This window comes from Mugil cephalus, chromosome 15 (genome assembly GCF_022458985.1).
Source record: "Mugil cephalus isolate CIBA_MC_2020 chromosome 15, CIBA_Mcephalus_1.1, whole genome shotgun sequence".
NCBI lineage: Eukaryota > Metazoa > Chordata > Actinopteri > Mugiliformes > Mugilidae > Mugil > Mugil cephalus.
The window spans coordinates 19191199-19206683 of NC_061784.1; the positions used below are offsets into that span (position 1 = coordinate 19191199).

General features: G+C 41.1%; 1 protein-coding gene across 2 annotated transcripts in view; it reads right to left on the reverse strand.

Moving 5' to 3' along the window:
* mcama (melanoma cell adhesion molecule a) overlaps positions 1–14194 on the reverse strand; it is a 42604-nt gene extending 28410 nt beyond the window's left edge. For both annotated transcript variants that reach the window (XM_047607856.1, XM_047607855.1), the window contains exon 1: positions 14035–14194. In XM_047607856.1, the coding sequence (XP_047463812.1) occupies positions 14035–14098 (64 nt within the window). In that variant the 5' untranslated portion in view covers positions 14099–14194. The remainder of the gene's footprint in view (positions 1–14034) is intronic.
* Positions 14195–15485: the final 1291 nt, after the last annotated feature.

Consider the following 15485-nt stretch of genomic DNA (forward strand, 5'->3'; position numbering starts at 1 on the left):
GAATCCTTTGCTCAGAGCACTCCTCTTTGATTAGGCGGTTGATCTTTTAACAGCGTCCAATACCAGGGCTGAGGGAGTGGGGGAGGATTTGATATTTAAGCATCTCTTTATCCTCTCCCTTTTGAAATGTCAAGTTCAAAGATCCAGACCAGCGGCCTTGATCTGTGAGCTAAGACGACCTAGAGAATTAGCCGGCAACTCCGTGCCGTCATCGCGCAGCAGCTTTCCCAAACAGTCGCAAAAGACAGTACACACAGACTGTTATTAGCTCTGATTTTATTAAAACCTGTAAATAGTCTTTTGATGTCTGTCTCATGTGCTCCGACCAGACCTCTTCAATTGAATCGAACCAGTGTTTTTCCCTTTAATGAAATGCCGATTGTATGTCTGAGCCTTTTCTAATCGAATTAAAGAGATTCGGTTAGGACACTTTCCCAAGCTACATCCAAACAGTGTGGAAAGTCCTCAGAGTTTGTGGGCTCTTTTTGATGCCTATAATGAAGAGAAAACATAGACATGCTGCTGCTTAACTTTGAGCAGGATGCCAGTGTCAGTGAATGAAGAACTGCCAGTTCATTTGGAGCCAAACAGAGTCTGAGGCCCTCAGCCAGATAATGCACTAAAAATAACACCAATAGGCAAAAGATATAGCGGAGCCATATTGCGTTTTTCACCTTACTACAGTACTTTAAATGAATGATGGCACTTAAAAAGGGTTTACAACACACTATACTGTTGTTATAAGCTTTTTTGTCGACATATGTGTTAATGACAAAGTTATTCTTTAAAACACGATGGATTATGTTCAATCAGCACATCTTGCCAAGGTCAGTTTTCACCGCAGTATTTCAGCAAGAATTGATTCATCTCTTTCAGATGCGTGCATGGCCGATCAGCAACATTTAAATGAAAAAGTGATCAAATGCTCACAGCAAACGCTTGTGGCAGATTGAGTTCACTGACTGACAGTAACTGCAAACATATGAAAACATAAGGGGGATGAACAAGAGAACGTCGAGGGAACGTTGCTCAAAAATGCTGAATCAGAGCTGAATTAAGTTAAAAAATGAAAAAATTAAGTTTGTTCAGTGAAGTTAAAAAGTAGGTTAAAGTTATTCGAGGTACTAAAGTAGCAGCTCATTTCTAGTCACCTCAAGAGTTTATTGAGGTCAGGGTACATGTAGTACTCTGGAAAGCATGACTGCCACTAATTAAAGGGGAACTCCAGTGATTTTACACATGAGGATCTGTTGACTCACCGTGGAGAGCACAGTTGAACCTGTGGAGACGGCTATATTCCACCTTTTGTGGCTCTGCAGTAGCTGAAAAGCCGAAGATGTCGTCACCCAAGCACGGACTGGGACACTTACAAAAATATAAAATCCTTTTTAAAATAAAACCCGGGGCTATGGAGTTTCAAAGACCAGATAGGGAGGAATAATGGGAAGAGGTGGATACTGAGCTTTCACAGTTTGACCCAAAGGAACAGCTTCAAGTCCCATCATCTGTGGCTTCGATTTGGACATTTACATGCAACGGAGAAAATCAAATAACAGACAGGAACATGTCCTCCTCCTCCTCCACAATAGGTGGCGATATGTGTCTTGTCAGCAGGTTAATACCATGTTAATATGGCCCCCTTTCCGGTTGACCTGTTATGTCATGTGATAAACAAGGGTCGTTCTGGCGACAAACCGGCATTTTAAACAACAACAACATGGAGAATATTTCATCTTTTTTAATCTCGTACATAATGTGTGCACTACTTATGGTGCAAATAAGATGGCGCTATCCCTCAGGTGGTTCTTCTACCAGCTAATTTCATTTTGGATGTTTTTTGTTGCAGGATCATACGCAAGCGCAGCGGTTGTGGTGCATGTGCACACACTTTGACTAGTTAAAGTCCAACTAAGACGTATACATGCCAGAGAAAATCGATTTTCAATCACACTATCTGTCTGTGGGGGAAATTGTCTAAAAGATAGCACAGCAAGAAAAACAAAATGCAATCAATTCTTTCTTTGAATTAATGATCAAATAGTAACTTCACTTCCACATGTCTTAATCGAATAAGGAGAACTCAGATTTTATTCAGAGTAACGTGTTTACATGCACTTTAGTTGTCCAGTTAAAGTCGGATTAAGGCAATAATTCGCCTTTTTTCACGTGCCAGTACACTTACTGACTGTCAACCTTAATGTTTGAGTTTCAATCACCTAGGACAAGGTGAGATATTGCAATTTGTTTTTGTCTCTTAGATGACAGCTTATCTGCTCTTAAAAATCTGTCAAAGTGCTTGACAATAATCACTGCACACTAGCGAGCAAGTCCTGAAGGACCACTGATCTAAATGACAGCCCCAATAGGAGGTGAACTGATGACCACCTCCATCTACATGATTTATAATCAGTTGTATTGCAACTGTATGAAGCCTTGTTACACCTCTGCTATGATTAGCTGTGTGTCATGTGCCCTTTAACAAGCTCCCATGTGTGTTTTCAGGCCTGTCGATACCAGTGTTCCTGGTCTCTGCTGGGCAGCAGATGCCAAGCTGGCTGGAGGTGGAGGAAGCCCACGGCGTCATGACTCCTCCAGCCCTGCAGGGGGCTTTGCAGCGTCAGAGTTTTCTTCAGTCGGTTTCCTGCTTGTTAATCTTGGATGCTGTTGGTGAAGTGAATCCCAGAAATCTAGTTGCATCCACAGAGCCCTCTCCTCTAAGTGTTACGTGGTTAAAAGCATCGCGATAATCGAGCAGCTGATGACACTTCAGGAGCCATCATTTATTAAACCTGAGTCTGGATGGGGTCTGCTTATAACATCAATGTTGTTGCATATTAGATAAGAATGATGTAACTAAAACAGGTGGTAATCCCTCCTCCACCTGGCTCTTCACGCTGCACATTTCATGCAGAAGTTACTGACATCTTTGGAAAAAAGCTGGCCAACTTCCCACTGTCATAGCAACATACAGCAAACATGAGATACACTGTTGGTGGTCTAATAACCTGTAATAACCTCCAAAAAGTATTTTTTTAAAAATTAAAAAGTAAGACAATTGTTTTTTTGTTGCTTAATTTTGGTCCATCTAACCATTTCTGATGCGACACCTCATCATAATGAGCTTTTCTCTCCTTTTTCAGTCACTAATCAAGGTCAGTGTCACTTTCACAACAGGTCAAGCAGAGCAGCCCCAACTGTCTGTTTCCCTGGCAACCTCATCCAAGACCATCAGTCCGTGCCAGATGCCCGAGTCACCTCGAGTGACTCTTATGCGATGCTGGTTGGAACTGCAGTGAGACTTTCACTAAGATAACATTCATGTTCTCATCTCCACCTCATGGGAGCGGGAGCAGTTTTGCCACTGTTCAGTCTCCTGTCACAGCTGATAAGTGCTTTTAGAACAAACAAAACCCGCTTACAAGAACTGAATTTACTTCAGATTTTGTCAGTTTGCAAAGTTAAAAAAGAGTATTTGCTTGCTCAGATGCACAACAGCCCCTATTTAAGTCCTTCTCACCGCTTTGTGAAATCTCAAATCTGATAGTTTGACAACAAGATATGAGATGTGTTCTGTTAAGTGTTCCTTCATTTCCTTCGTCAGCAGCCTCCAGATATTTTGCACAACAGCTGTTTTGTTATTTTAGCTACACACACACACACACATTTTCCCCTGATGAACACTGATTTTAATTAGTTTGCAGCAAAACGCTGGCTGCCACAGAGCTACATAATCCATCATGGTAAGCCTGATGTCTTTATTTGGTTGGGATTCAAGTTTTTTTTGGAGTATTTTCCAGCCACAAAACATATCCTTACAACCATGGTTTTTAGAGAAGCATTCACATTCTTCTAAAATGTTCAGTGGAGAAAGTCCAGGTGGGCTTGTCGGGGTATGCTCAGTATTTGTAATAAAATAAAAACTGAAGTATGCACATAGAAAATGTGTCAACTCTGAATCAACAAAAGATAACTCACCACATGCTTTATCTTTATTATGCTGAACTAATTATAGATTGTAATACAGAGTTTGTTAAATCCAGTTTCCACGGTGCATTTGATAGTTTTCGCTTGGAGCCACGACATGTCTTGATTCTTAAATTGCAGCTGTAGACGAAGCCCCCAAGGCAGATTCCATACTCTTAACTTGAGCTGCAGAGGTAGATCACATTACAGCTTTCATCAGACACGTCTTCAAAAGACACTAGCTTTGTCTGGCGGCCACTAAATTGGCCCTAAAGTCAACTCTGCACCATGGCTTCTCAATAAATCCTGTGTGCGACTTGGACATCACCCTTTAGTGATTCTTATCTATGAACAAAGCTTGTTTTTTTTTACCACAGTCCACGTCAAGACCTTTCACAACAAAGATCACAGCAGATCTCCATGAAAACTGTTGTAACCCAACATTTACTCATGTTATTCTGTCTGCATACCGCGGACGACTTTATACGCAGTTAGATTAGGACACATTTGTTTGATCTTTCCCAATTCAAATTCAGCTCATCTCAGTTTGCACTGCGAGGAGTTTGTTAATAATTCCTCCCACACGTCTAACCCTATGGCTTCTGGTAGCTGAGCCGGGTGTGACAAAATGCACATAAATTCAAAGAAAATGCAAAGCTCTCGTTCTTATTCATATAAATGAGAATCTTGTACTTTTAAGAGATTAAATTCAAGTCCATCTGATCAGCCACACTTTGAACATCAACTTCCAGACGTATCTGAACACTGTAATACTAAAATGTCCACAGGTGCATGATTTTCTGCTGTTAGCTCCTCTTTCATATGCTCTCAGTGTATTCTTTGACACGGCAGCAACACTGAAACAAATTGATTCTGTTTCCTTTCAGAGCAGCTACTTTCTTCTTTGCAATATTTGCATATTGTTTTTGTTCTGTATCGTGTTTACGAACGCCAGCAAGTGCAGACCCGGCTTCTTTTTCTCTGTACCAACTCTTCCTCATCTGCAGCCATGACTGTTTGCATTTCCCCAACAATGGCCTGATTTCCACTGTCCTCGTCGTCCTTCGTAGTTGAGGTAAACCTGTTAAAACTGGAAGCTTAGAAGGCGCATTGCCATCTGTGTGTGGGTGTGAACATTAAAATCACAGACACACACTAACTGACAGCTTCTGGTTATTTGTTAGGAAGGTAAGTTTTAGTTTGTTGTCGCCGTTTTAACACAGTAAAGGCGTAATTTAATATTTGCCAGCTTCTTTTAGTTTGAAACTGTAAACAATCGAGATAAATTCCACTGTCTGATCAACAGTTGCTGTTGGTTTTTTTCATCCAGCTTATTTTCCGCTTCCCTTGTTGCTCCTGAGGGACACTTAAACAAAGATCAGCTCTCTGGGGAATCTGCCAAACAAATGCCCTACAACTACAAACTCAACAACAAAACAAAGACAAGAAAATAATTACCCTGCACTATGAATCAGCTGAAGGGTAGAGTCTCAGTTAAAGCGTGAAATGTGAGATAAATCTGGCCCTTTAAGACTGCTCTGATTGTTCAGCCTCAGGGGTTGGGATAACAGAACAGACAAGAGTCTGCAGAGCCACCCCTCCACTTCTCCATGCAAACTTGACTTTGCAGAGCGCATACTGCTAAGGGTATTTCTTGCAAATAAACCGTGAAAATACAAAGTTACAAAATGCAATTCGAAACCGAGGAATCCTAATCTAATTTTTTATTTATTCATTTATTTATTTTTTTGCATATTTTACAGCAACGAAAACTAACTAACTACGAAAAACAACAACAGTGCCAGATGCATGCCATAACGATGGCATGGCACAGCCCATTAGCAAGAGGCAAACACCATGAAAGACTGTCTGGTTAGCCCCGGGGTCGTCATGAATATTCATCTGCACATGTACACACTCAACACAGAGATGCCTTTTCACCATCAAAGTGAGTCCGTATTCAGACTGATTTCATTTGAATTTAACAGATGTGAACGCAAGTTTATGTGACAGCGACTGACTGGCACAATGCCAGTTAATATGAACTTTTCTCTACAGGGACATAAAGAAAGAAAGACAGACACAATATTTTACCCAACAATGTAGTGATAAAGGCAGCTTGGAAATGGCTATTTGGTTGAAACTCTTTCCTGATGGTTTGAAATGATATTCAAGTACCAATTTCATTCAAAAAAAATGAAGCATCCACATTTATCAACCAGTAAGGACCTGACTGACTTTGATCACCAGGCAAAAAAAACACATTGTAATGATCTAATGTATTACATGCATGTTATAAGTTGATAATTGACAAAATAATGATAAATTTACTACGTTGAGTCTTCTGAATTGCTCAAAACAGGAAAAAAAACAACCTCTGTTAACATATTCCTTTGCCTCTGAGCAGAAAGACTGAGAGACTGTCTCAAGTGTCTTATTTTTGGTGGCTGTTAATCACCTTGTTAACACAGCCTCTGAGCTCTTTGCCCCTTGGTGCAGGGGAAACTTCAGACTTTACCTGCCGTATTTACTCTTCTGTTACTGTCGTCATATGTTGTCATGATATCACTAGGCAACTCAATCCCGCTGATGCGCTAAATGACACGCTGCGTATATTTTTGGAGGCTCTTCTGGCGTGCTTCAGGTGACACACTGGTCTAAGAGTTTGACACGAACCCTAAGAACAATAGAAATCAGAGGGACTTGACATTCCTCAGGACAATGACGTGGTCTGCGGGGGAGCCTCAAGGAAAACACTAAAGACGGTCGGTGGCATCTGCATTGTTCCGAGAAGAAACGCATCTCATATCCATTACAGGGGCACAGACTTGAAGACACAAGGAAACCTCTGACAAATGACACTGTCCCGTGGTCACATTTCACACACGCCTCAGGAGGTAAAAGGGGGGAATCTGTGCCTTCTACCCATTAGGGGTAATAAAAGTTCATTATAAAGCTCTTTGTGGGAAATTATAATCAACAGCCTTCCTGATTAATGGGCGGCTCTGCCCTGAAGATGCTGCACGCCAGGTTGATTTATTCAACCTTTGGGGGTCGGGACATTGCATACAGTCGCTTGAGGCAGGAACATTTCTGGGTTAATATGGTGGCGTTTGGTTGACACACAAATTTAGAAGAAATTCCCGTATATCCCTGCTCCTTTTGTACCTGTCTTTATCCTTTAAATATACTACTAAATACTAAATACTTGGTCAAACCACAGTCTAAATTTTGGGAAATATACTTTTTTTTACTTTAGTTTTTAATGCGATTAAACAAAACGAGATATAACTAGTTAATTAGTCAAATCTAAAATGTGCTCACAGGCATGGACAGAGCCAGCCTTACTGTCCTACCACCCCCTCATTTCTAGTCTTTATGTTAAGCCATCCTGCAGGTGGTAGCTTACTCTCTAAACATGACTGGTCTCTATCTTCTCATCAAAGCAAACAGGCATGTTTCCAGGTGTCTTCATTTGCTTAAACCACCTATCAGTGCACGCCTCAGGGACTAAATATTTGAATCTGTATCATTTTTCCTCCTAGTTTCTATTTTTCCATGAGTTCCTCTGATACCAAGTAATGTCAACATGTGATCAACTAAGAGGTTTTACTTCACACGGACTTAAACTTTGTGAATCGTAGCTGGCTGTGAACAGACGCTGCCTATATCACACGTCTGAGTTAATCCCACCCTTTCCAAGTGTCCTCCTGCTCCTTCAGGAAGAACAGTCGACAACAACGAGAGCTAAGTAAATATTCCCAGGATCTGTCCACCGCACTCCAAAAGAAAAAAGAGCAAAGGGGGCATGAGAGAGGTGCGTGAGGAGACACGGTATGGGGGGGACAAGGCTTAGAAAAGGCGGGAAGGAGGCGAAGACCATTGTGGTGTCCAGTTTCTCTGTAACATGAGCCCCTGCTTGTTGCCCCCATGGCAGAATGTGCCTCGTCCGATGTATTGGGCGTCAGGTGTGTGCAGCTGCTGGTTAAGCTCTATTTGCAGACCAAAGAGGGAGAGAAGTGGGAAAAGGAGGACGGAAAGGCTCCTCATTGAAGCTGATACTGGAGGTTTTTTGTCTCTCCCTCTGGCACTGATGGGACCGCTGCCAAGGGTTGGATTGTGGCCCAAGAGAGTGCCATGTGTCCCACAGATGGGCCTTCTAAATATGAAGGGACGTCATGTACAGATGGCCAATTTTGCCTGGGCGAGAGTTTAGGGACAAATGGCCAAATCTGCTGAAGACTGAACTGCTACTTATGAACATCTTATTTTAAAACTGTCTTCTTCTTCATATATAAATTTACCAAACATGACATTTATGTTATTGCGCCTATAGAGTAAACAAAGTAAATCTAAAATGATTTATCATCATCAGCTTTCACATCAGTGTACGAGGACTAATAATCTTATACCACAATAAATGACAGAACCCAGTAATTTTCATCCTCCAAGTCACTAGAATGAATTATTACTGCTCTTTACTTGTTTCCCCATTATCTGAATTTGTCAAATGCTGCAGGCCAGGGTGTAACACATTCACGTTGTAACATTGCATGTGGGTAAATTCACTTCACATAAAAGCAGACTGAATGGGAGTGGCTCACCCACCGAGAAAACACAGAGTTCAAGTTTAAAGGATAATTTAGTCTAATGTCTTGCAAGCTGCAAAATGCTGTTTAAACTGTGCTAGCGTGTCTATTTACAACCACTGGACCATGCAACATAACTCCTCTTTCATACTGCCCCTACAGTCCCGCATACAGATCATCAATCCTGAACAAGTGGTGCAGCAAAATCCAATATTTAGGATTCAAAGAAGCTGTAAAAAAAAAAAAAAAAAAATGATGTGCACCCCTGCAGCTATTGCCAACACTTTGTTTTCTAAAAACATATATATATATTTAAAAAAAAAGGAATTTTAGTGTGTTGCTGGAGTCACAGCTCATGTTTCTGTGGGTGAGAGCACTTTGGCACAACTCCAAGATGAGTTCTTCCTCAATGCACATGGATGTTCCTCCCTCTCTTGAGTAATTTCCTACATTCATCTTCTTGATTGAGTTTGCTTAAGGAACTGTCTCGAGCTCTTAAAACGAGTCTAATCTTCTTTGAGGTGGACTATTCACCGTATGGATTTTTTTTTTCACTCTGCTGAATGCCGTGCTTTGAATAACGCACAAGCCAAGCATGTTTCGGGGAGCCGCTCTTCAGCACCAGAAAGGTAGTCGATATGGGAGAAATTCCCTCCCAGAAGGCCAGGGATCAAACTACAGAGGCAGCTGCTGGATATAAAATCCCAGTCAAACATCAACCATTCACTACACATGCAAGACAAGGCATGTAAAAAAAAAAAAAAAAGAAAAAAAAAGAAAAAAGAAAACCTTCAATTCAGACTTAGGGGTGGATGTCAGCTCTGGTCTTGCCAACTACAGTTATAGCTTTGATTTCCTAGAACATGTTTTGGATCTTCAGAGCATGCACAGGCTTTAAAGCACATACTGAAAGAACAAAGGAAAAGTGTCCAAACAAAGCATTTTTTTTTTGTCAGTTTTAATCAATTTGCTGCAGGAAATGTGAGTTTTTTTAAATACTGTCACTTTAATAATAACAGTTATCAAGTGTGCTGCTCAATGCTCATCCTTCGCCCTATAATATCCACTCCTGGCAGCTAACAAACGAGGCACATACTTTGAAAACAAACCAAAAGATCACTGTCATCTGATGTACATATATACAATATGTATTTTAAGCTGCACTTGAAATTTCTCAGTGAACTATGTAGTATTTTGCAATGTATTGCAATATCATAATATCGCAATAACGTATCGTGACTCGAGTATCGTGACACACGTCGTGAAGTCCTTGCCAATACCCGCCCCTATAATCTACTAATCTTACTAAAACACAGGAAAGGAATGCCAACATATCTGTCCTGCCCAAGCACGCCCACAAAAATCTGTTGAATGCATCAAGACAAAAGTTTGAATATTCATGCAAATAATTAACGCAACAGGGTGTATTGTATTTGCTCGTTCACCGTGCTGACCTACATGTTAGCTAAATTAGCTTACATATGCTTAATGCTGCAGCGAAGGCACCATTATTATACTACAGGGATCAAACAGCACACTCTCTTTAATGAAAACAAAGAGCCAATGCATTAGATTATATGGCTGTCGTGCCTGGCTATCACTCAGGCAAATGCACTAATCCCACACGAACAACTGCAGCCAACAGCTGCACGCTTCCTGCTGCATCCAGACAAGCCCAGCAGCAGAGTGCGGGAGGCATTCCCAGGCATTCAGCCACGGAGACGGATGAGGAGGAGGTCAGAGAGACCGGCCGTCATTTACTACAGCAGACTGACTCGCTGGGATGCCTCATGACTCATTTTCAGATGCCTCACTCTACTAATCTACATACCGCGAAGACACATTTTCTTAACAGGATAGTAATCATCAACACTACCAGCCAAACAGGAGCCGCACTTGAATGCAAATATAATCTGATCATAAAATGAGGACGCAAAAACAAGCACTGGACTAAACAATTTCACCGCAAATCAATGCAGACTATTTTGCTTTTAGCATCACGCACTGCATTATTTATAGCACAGCTGTATTAAATTATACACATATTGAATTAAGTGTATTTCCATATGACCTTGTGATCAGTTACAATTATAAGATTGGTAGTAAAAGAAATAATTCATCGTTCGTGATATCAATAAATCCGTACGAGTCACAGACTTATGAACTGTGTCCCAAAAAACAAATACAGACAAATACACAATCATTTAATATTGTGTAAAATTAATGTATGTCGTGTATTACCTGTGTTATCAGAAACATCTGATCATATGTATCTGAACATATGTATTTCTGAAAGAATAACACCCAAAAGTTGTATTCTATCAACAAGAAGAAGCTCTAAAAATGTGTCGTATGTAAGAATTTGTTCCTCGTTCCTCTGCAAACCTCCTCACACTGATCCAGAATAACCTCAAATGACTTTGGCTTGAATTAGAAAGCTGTCGATCAAGAAGGAAGGAAGTAAAACTTGGCAAGTGGCAAGCCACAAAATCCAGGGACTCTAAAAAGCCTTACATCACCGTCTAATTAAAACTGCAGAGAGAGAAGTTTGTTGTGAATGTGCCTCAGACTAATGACATCAGCCCAAACGCCAGCTACACGTAAACCAACCTGGAGCACATCATCTAACAAAGGGTTTCTATATCAGTCGCTGCCTCAGGTACAAGCTCAGGTCACGTGGAGCGTCCAGGCCTGGATATTGTGTTTTCTCTACAGAGGGAAACATCACCCTCCTCAACCACTTGTATCAGAAAACAACACAACTGATAAACAACCACAAACCCCTTTTTTAGCCTACTAAAACAAAGCCCACTTAAGAACATCAATAACAGTTTAAGTATTGCGCTATACTTAGAACATTATCACTGCTTTACCTAAATGCTATCAGGCTTTTCTGACAGGGAGCTGGAGAAGCAGACCACCGACCACCCGAGGCCACACAACGACTGGATAAGTACCTCATAAGAGGTCCAACTATCACTTCAAGAGTCAAGCGCATGCACACACTTTGAGATTATGTTGCAAATGAATTAAAAAATAGCATAAGTCTAGTATTTTATGTAAAACCTCCAAGAATTGACTGACATTTTTTGGTACTTTCATTATTTCGGAGAACAATGGAGCAGGTCTATTAATGTTTCCATCATATCTGTGCCCCTAGAAACGTGCAAAAACCCAAATGTCGCTAAAGGAAACGCCTACATTTGGAAAACCATCTCAAATATCTAAAGGTGAAACACTTTTACGCTCTCATGAGGTGGTTTTTCAGACGTATCGATATGAAAGTGTAGCGCAGAAGTTCAACGGAAACACTTTTATGGCATTTCCCTGTTACCAGCGTCACTGGAGGTGACTCGGGGGGGGGGGGGGTCATGTGACCAGTTCACCTGAACTCCATCTTCCTCAAAGCGAAGTCTATCACACGATGGGACTTCACAAGAGTTTGCGAAACACCTTTCAATGGGAACACGTGGAAAGTGCAACTGTATTTCAGGAATATCACTTTTAGTTTTGCGAAAATCTGCAAAGGAAACTTTCATTCATGAGCAAATTAAAAAACGATCAAATTCTAGTGAATCGCTGCAGATGCTTTCCAAGTCTGTGTCTGAACCCGTTCATATGGATTTTATTACCACACTGAGCCATGTACGACATGAAATGTTTGAGTGACATACAACTCAAGCAGTGACTAATACTGGGTTCACATCTATTGAATTAGCTACATCTGTCAGTGCTGATGGCAAAACGCATTTTACACACAAAGACACTGACCTTATGGATCCCTCTGATCTGTCAAATGCACTAAAGGATGAAGCGCTGCTCATGGATAAAAATATTTCATAATGGCATGAACTAAGAAAAAGCCCGTCCGCCGCGTCTCCTCCTTTCTCTTCTGTAAATGTCATCATAAAAGCCGCTGCCGCCGCTGAGATTTACTGCACCACCACTCTTCCCGGACCACTTGCTCATTCTTGTAACACAACAAGGGCCATCATACAGATGAACACTGGGTTCTGAAATCGATAGAGGTCCGTGTATGTTTGGGTTTCTTCTTCTAATGCCAAGGATGGCTTCATTTCCATGCAGAAAAAAAAATGCTTTTAGCCACAAATTCTATTCGTGTAAGTGCCCTTCAAGGCCCATTAGGGGATGGGTTAGCTTTGACTGACAGCGCTTGGTTTAGCAGCTCCTCACGATGCTCTATCGGTGACCAAAGACCTAATCCAAAAACAGACGGCTTTGGCACATCACCAGAGGAGGTAGTGGGGAGATGAGGATTAAAAAGAGGTAACCCAATTAAGACAAGGCTGGTGGAGTAAAAAAACAGGGATTTAAGGGAAAAAAGAGGGTTAAGGTCAGGACCGAGTGAGTGTTGTCCTGTTGTGAGATGCTCCATGGACAAGGAGGAAGATTTCCATTAGGGGGGCGGGGGGAAAAGTGAGTCACAATGGAGGCTCTTTATTTATTATATGATTTCAAAAACCAATACAGTAAACCAGATCCTCGGCTGTTAAGTTTGACAACTCTTCTCTGTCGGTAAATTGAACGCCTTTGAATTTTGGCCACAGATCTGACAGAACAAGACGCCTGCACACATGACCTTGGGCTCTGGCGCCTCTTGATGGGTAATTTTTGCAGCATTTTAACAATTAATGGTTTAATCTTCACAGCACATCAGTCAAGAATGAAAACAGTCCCAGCTAAAGGAATCTAAAAACAACTTCAAGCATTCGCTGCACCTTGAGGACATACTTCATGCCTTAAATATCCTTAATCAGGAGATAAACTCTGGTTCACACACAAACTAGCGCTGCCCTCAGTCACAGTTTCATCACACGGACACTTTTGTCTGTTTTAAATAATGGAAACCCTCAGATGACCATGCCCCAGACTTGGAAGCTAAATTTGCTCCTGCGGTCTGCATAAAGTAGTGTGGTTCTTCAGATGCTCGCAGCAGTCGCATTAAACCTTTTAATAACTTATCCAGACTCTGTTGCACAGGAGTTTAAGACGCAGCCATTTAAAAGACACCCACCATGAGCCAGTGCATCGGCTACTTCAATTACGCGCGGTTAATTAAGCAGCGTCAATTACGTAGTAATTAATTACACCTTTAAATTCTTAACGACGACGAGACTTTTCTTTTTTCTTTTTTTTACTAAAAAAAAAGCAACTGAAATGCTTTAAAAGTGTGAAATGTGCGGATGCAAACGTTAATTTAACATGCACTTACTGCACTTCATGCAAATATCCTTTCGAGAATCACAAGCGAAGCGAAAAAAAAAAAAAACTAATTACCTCCAAACGAGCAGAAAAGCCCATAAACGCGCTTTCATTATAAACTGTCGTCGAGTTAACTAAAGAAAAAACATTAAACAGTGTCAGACGCTGCGCTCTCATTCAAACTCTCTTTTTAACTTTTTTTTCATGAAAACAGCCCCAAAACAAAAAAAAAAGGAGTTTAATTGAGGTTTGAACTCACCGCTCCAGTTCAGGAGGCACATGTGAAGGAAGAGCGGTAGAAGTGTTGTGTGCAGGAAAGCCATGTCTGCTGCTGCTTGTCGTATCCAGCCCAAAACAAACTGAAGCGGAGTGGTGCGTCGACGAGAAGTTATTAGCAGGCAGCCCGGAGGAGGAGGAGGAGGAGGAGGAGGAGGAGAGGGGACGGAGGGAGGAGGGAGGGAGGGAGGGAGCTCAATTAAAGTCTCAGACTGGCGGGGGTCCTCCCATTGTGGGGTTTTACGTGTGTGGTAGAACCAGCTTATCGGTGTTTTTTTTTTTCTGATACAAATTCACACAGTTCTGTTTGACAGAAACTCCTCAAGGTTGGGATTAAATAAAAAAAAACGACCTTATCACGTCTCCACACCTTTGAGTCTAAATCACATGGCCGGAAACTGGGACACGTTATTAGCGCATAATAATTTAGATCACCTGCAACTAGTGTTACCAGAGGAGCTGCTGGAGGAGGTTGTGAGATCCCTTTTCAGGAAAACCCACATTTGGTCAATCAGTTTGTACTTACAGGGCAGATTAATGAGTGGAATACAATCCCAGGAAACACAGGAGAGTCCATTTCATTCTCATTAAAATTTATTTAAAAAAAAAATAAAAAAATGGCTAATTGACAACCAAATTTGTCAACACTCATCTCTGAATCCCTTGTAGTGCAGGGTTTATATCTCTATTTAGCGTTGTTGGGGGGTGTACATCCATTCTTATGTTGGTTAATGAGGTTGTATGAATGTTTTGTATTTCTGTTTCTAAATTTTGAAACTATAATGTGTATTTTATGTATTTTACTGTAATTATTGCTTCTTTTACCCGGTTATATGGTCGTGCTTTTTGGCTATAATTGGGTGCATCTACATTTTATTTTGAAAAAGTTCCTTAATGTGCACTGCCCCCCTACAACAAATAAAGGTGAGTGAATGAATGAATGAATGAATGAATGAATGAGCACCAATAGTGGATGGAAGTCCACTGCCTATGAATCACTAAAAGTCCGCACTGTCTCCTACACTCACACAAATTATTGTACCAGAAGCTTAAAATTGTCGTATTTTGAGGAAGATTGTCGTACGTACCCAATATGACCTTGCTCAGGACCATCTGTTAGGTAAAAACATTACCACACACCATGTATAGTAAAGCTTATAATGCAGTTTTACCTTTAAATTAACTAACAGCACTGTTTGCTGTCTCGACTAGACTAGACTATCTGCTAATAGTCATGCATTGACAAGGTGAAATTATCGTACATTTATGGGATTTTTGGAATTACTGATCGTTCAGATACAATAATTATCATACGAATTAACGCTGTACACACCTGAGCTCCGTCAACTCGAGGCTGAAGGTCGTGGAACGTACTCGCAGCAGAAACCAATCACTAATCAGATAAAGTTGGACGAAGGGAACACCAGACGTTTT